The sequence below is a fragment of the Propithecus coquereli genome, unplaced genomic scaffold, assembly GCF_000956105.1.
Source record: "Propithecus coquereli isolate 6110/MARCELLA unplaced genomic scaffold, Pcoq_1.0 Scaffold37, whole genome shotgun sequence".
NCBI classification, from domain to species: Eukaryota; Metazoa; Chordata; class Mammalia; order Primates; family Indriidae; genus Propithecus; species Propithecus coquereli.
The window spans coordinates 6,811,874-6,816,645 of record NW_012149396.1 but is presented as its reverse complement, the minus strand read 5'-3'; the positions used below and the strand labels follow the sequence as shown (position 1 = coordinate 6,816,645).

At 42.2% G+C, this 4,772-nt stretch overlaps 1 protein-coding gene across 1 annotated transcript in view; it reads left to right on the top strand.

Moving 5' to 3' along the window:
- Positions 1-4,772, top strand: part of ATP8B1 (ATPase, aminophospholipid transporter, class I, type 8B, member 1) — a 175,057-nt gene that overhangs the window by 113,148 nt on the left and 57,137 nt on the right. Inside the window, exons 5-9 of the mRNA XM_012651731.1 lie at positions 682-795; positions 2,582-2,680; positions 2,795-2,856; positions 3,093-3,100; positions 3,291-3,304. Of these exons, the coding sequence (XP_012507185.1) occupies positions 682-795; positions 2,582-2,680; positions 2,795-2,856; positions 3,093-3,100; positions 3,291-3,304 (297 nt within the window). The remainder of the gene's footprint in view (positions 1-681; positions 796-2,581; positions 2,681-2,794; positions 2,857-3,092; positions 3,101-3,290; positions 3,305-4,772) is intronic.

Genomic DNA, 4,772 nt, shown 5'->3' with positions numbered 1-4,772 from the left:
GGCAGAATTGGTTCTTTCTGGAGGCTCTGAGGGCGAGTCTGTTCCCTGCCTCTCCTAGCTTCTGGTGATTGCTGGCAATCCTTGGCATGCCTTGGCTTGTAGACATATCACTCCAATCTCTGCCTCCATCTTTACAGTGTTTCTCTGTGTCCTACTTTCCTCCTCTCATAAGGACACCAGTCACTGGATGAGGGCCGCCCTACTCATGTATGACTTCATCTCGATTATATCTGCAAAGGCTCTATTTCCAAATAAGATCACATTCCCAGGTGGGTTAGGACCCAAACATACCTTTTAGAGCTCACAGTTCAACCCACAATAGTATCTTTTTCTTACGCAGTGGCCTCAGTCCTCCCTTAAATGAAAGTGTTCCTCTTCCCGCTTTGCCCGTGTTGATGTCTGCCTGTTTTTAAGAGGCTTTAATGGATCAAGGAATCTGACAGCAGGCTTCATCTGGTCATGGTCTGATGTCTGTATCTTGTTACTGTCTTGACCTAAGACTCCAAGTAGTCGTTTTAAAGCTTGGCTACAGGCTTAAAAGAAACTTCAGTATCTTTCTGACTGGCAGATTACATTCCTGTGTCACTGTAGGCCATGGGACTTAGTGATTTTTTTGCAAATGTGTACACACTGTGATAAATGCGATATCATTTAGAATGACTTTCTTATTTTTCCCAACAGAATAATGCAATTAAAACATACAAGTACAACGCCTTTACCTTTCTACCACTGAATTTGTTTGAGCAGTTCAAGAGAGCAGCCAATATGTATTTCCTGATCCTTCTTATCTTGCAGGTAATGCCCTTTGATATCTTAAATCTATTTTGATTTATGGTGACTCAGTCATACTTAAGTCATGGGCACACCTCGTGTGAGTAGTCGTAGAAGTTTCGCATCAGGGTTCTGTACATACGGGGATGGGGCTTCGTACACAGAACTGTCTCAATCTGTTGCATGAACAAGGAAAGGGAGCCAGTGGACATATTATTCTAATTCTGTATTTTAAAAAACTTGATGTCACACTGATGTGAGTGTTAAAACTGGTATCCCGGAAGCGGATAAAATTAAAATTCTCACTTCGCAAAACTATTTGTACATTAAAATGAAACCTATTTTTTTGTGCTTGTCCTTTATTTTTGTATTTAGATGCCTAATTTCCCCAGGAATTTTATGATTCTTACTAATAGTTTGGTCATACATCTCCATAAATTGTTCGTGAAATGGTTTTACCTTAGAAAAGGCCTAGTTTTTCCTAAAGATTTTTCTCTTAATTGTGGCAAAGCATTCACTTATCTGAAAAGCACGTGTTATCTGTGTAGGAACTGTTGCTGCAATCAAGGGATCTATGTGCGCTGTAGTTAGTGCCCGGAAACCACCTTTAGTACCTGATGTGCAGATCACAGAGCATAGCCTATCCACAGGACTTTATCAGATTCTTGACATCAAGCACTGAGTTTGGAAAATGGTCCCGCCTGCTGGGATTCGCCCTCTACGATTTTACGAAAATGGTAGCATTTGTCTCTGGGTGGGGCTGGAAGATGTGTGGGGAGAAGACACTGGGGAGAAATGGATACTCAACAGAGTGAGTAAAACATAAGGCCTGCTGACCTGATAGTAAAGGATGTTCCTGTTATCAAGGGGGACATTTAGACAGGCGTGTGTAGAGGTAAATACTGCAAATTATAAGGTGCTGCTGTGCGCTAAGTAGGCTATTTTCCCCTTACTCCCCTCTGGCAGGGAAGAGGAGAGTTTTCACATATTCACTGTGTTGTGGGAAGAAGTGATTTTTCCCACTTGCATACACACCTCAGTGATCTTCTCTTAAGGTGTAGCAATCCAAATTAGGGTAATAGTAAGAGCCTTAGACGACCATTTACTTGCACTGTTACTTCACTTCATTCTTGCACTCGCTGAGATAAGTACTGGCGTAACCTCCAACTTGCAGAGAACTGAGGCCTAGTGAGCTAAGGTAACTTGCTCCAAGTCCCACAGCCCATAGATGGTGGAGCTCGGCCAGACTTGGACCCAGGAGTTTGACTCCAAAGCCTATCATTTTAACCACTGCATTACATGGCCCAGGGATCAATAAGATAGTTATAAGACATCTTTATTAAACTTGTTTCTCATCTTTCATTCAAACTTGGAGGCTGTCTTGGTGGAAGTAGGGCTTCCTGCAAGGCCAGCCCCTTTCTTGGTTGGACCAATAACGCTGACCATAAGGGAAGGGCTCTCTTTGAGAGCCCCCAAAGATGCCCTGTCTAATCACCAGCTTTCAAAGGCAGCCACTACCTCCTGCCATCCTTGCTGCCAACATTAGATCCTCAGAAACCACTGGCTGAACAACCTAATGCATAGAGCCTACTATACGTGCCTTCCCTAAAAGTTAAAGGACTACTTTCCCTGTGCCCCCACCCCTAGTTAATTATGCTTAAATACCTTTTCCTACATGCTCTACAGGATGTAGAGTTGTATGATGACAGAGATGAGACTTAGAATTTGCAAGCTTAGAATTAACAACAAGTTACCCATAAGCTCGATATGCCTTCACGAGCACATATATAAGCCTTTTTATTTCTTTTAGTCAATTCCTCAAATCTCTACCCTGGCATGGTACACCACACTCGTGCCCCTACTCTTGGTGCTGGGCGTCACTGCAATCAAAGACCTGGTGGACGATGTGGTAAGGGTTTCTCATGCAACTTTCTACGCACTGCGTTGAGCTTATTTTAATTTGGCATTCATACCTTACGTATTGAGATGATTAAAACAGCATTTCCTCATCTCCCTTCTCAAGGCCCGCCATAAAATGGATAGGGAAGTCAACAACAGGACATGTGAAGTCATTAAGGATGGCAGGTACTGTGTCTCCTTTAATTTGTAACTTAGCTACAAGGATAAAATGTATACAACTGTATAGAAACTTATTTTGAGATAACTATTAGGATGTAGATGTTTATTAGTACATTAACTTTTTAATTGTAAAGGCTTCTCTTAACTTACAAAGGATTGATACCCCTAACCCAACCCCTACACCTACCCTTAACCCTACCTGACCCTTATCCCTAACCCTAACGCCCTAACTCTAACCCTAGCCTTAACCGTAACCCAAAACATTAAAGAAAAAAAAATTGCATTGCATTTATGGCCCTGAAACTATACTCAGATCAGATTATGAGCTGTTTCCTGATGGAGCTTTATGTTATCAGCACATCTTGTGTTTACACAGCTCCTTCAGCCTCCCAAACTTATCCTTTTCAGGGCTTTACTCATGTCTTGACACCTTCCCCCAGATCATCCAGTTAAGGTGATTTCTCCCTTCCCTACACTTTCAGAGCATTTTGTTTTCATTTTTTCTTTATATGAATTTTATTAAAATTTTCTAACCTGGACTATAAGTTTCTTGAGGGATACCATCCTGCCTCCAACACACAGAAAACACTCAATACATGTTTGTTAAATTAACAGTCGGCCGGGCATGGTGGCTCACGCCTGTAATCCTAGCACTCTGGGAGGCCGAGGCGGGCGGATTGTTTGAGCTCAGGAGTTCGAAACCAGCCTGAGCAAGAGCGAGACCCCATCTCTACTAAAAATAGAAAGAAATTAATTGGACGTCTAAAAATATATAGAAAAAATTAGCCGGGCATGGTGGTGCATGCCTGTAGTCCCAGCTGCTCGGGAGGCTGAGGCAGGAGGATCGCTTGAGCCCAGGAGTTTGAGGTTGCTGTGAGCTAGGCTGATGCCACGGCACTCTAGCCCGGGCAAAACAGTGAGACTTTGTCTCAAAAAAAAAAAAAAAAATTAACATAGTCGACTGTGACCAAAGTACCAACTCAGCAATAAATAATGAGTTGTTTAGAGCCTCAAGGCAGAACTGCAAATTCAAGTGCTAAAAATAGTGACTAAGGCCCAATTCAAAGACTTTTTATGTGTCAACACTGAGGAAAATAACCTGATTTACAGCCATCTGTCACTGTCTAATTCAAATATAGGCTATACCAAGCCACGAATATGTTTAGGTAGCTTTTCCACTGGCAAATAAGTAGATTGCCAAAATTTACCTTTCAGGTGCCAAACGACAAAATTGCAACAATTTAAAGATATCAGTTGGCTTTATTTATGATTCTAGAATTGAGCAACCCTTCATTGCGTAAAATAGAATAAGTGTTCCAGCAGAGAAGGTTGGTTTTATAGACAAAGAAGGGCTGAAGAAAGCAAAAACCAAGAACAAAAAGCGTATTAGTCATTTTAAAGTTACTTTCCTCGTAAGGTAGGAACAGGAAAACAGAACAATAGAGAAATAACTGGTTGACATCAGGTTACTTCGGATTATTTTTTGGTAAGGATTAAAGCAGAGGGAACGTTATTATCATGACTCAAACTAATCCTGTTTGGGAAATTTGATTTCTCAGAAGTCCAGTAACTCAGTTTCAGTTTGGTGACATGGAACCTCAGCATGGGCAACTCCATTTTGGCTTTTAGTCTGGTCTTTTTGGGCCTGGTACAGAAGCGTAGTCCAAAACAGTGGCCTCCTTTAATTTTTATTTAACACAAGTCACTTAGAATCAATATTGGGAATGTGGTGAGCTTCACAGCCAGCACACGCTCTGTTTTGCCCATGACGTAGCCAACTATGCCGGGAAGAATAGCTCTGAGTTACCTTGGGTTTGGGAGTCGAGACTGCATATTCGACAGGGCTGTGGCCCCAAAAGCCCCTGCAGCGAGGTCAAGCCTGCGAGAACGTGAGCATGCGTGTGGCACAGCACAGGGGCCTC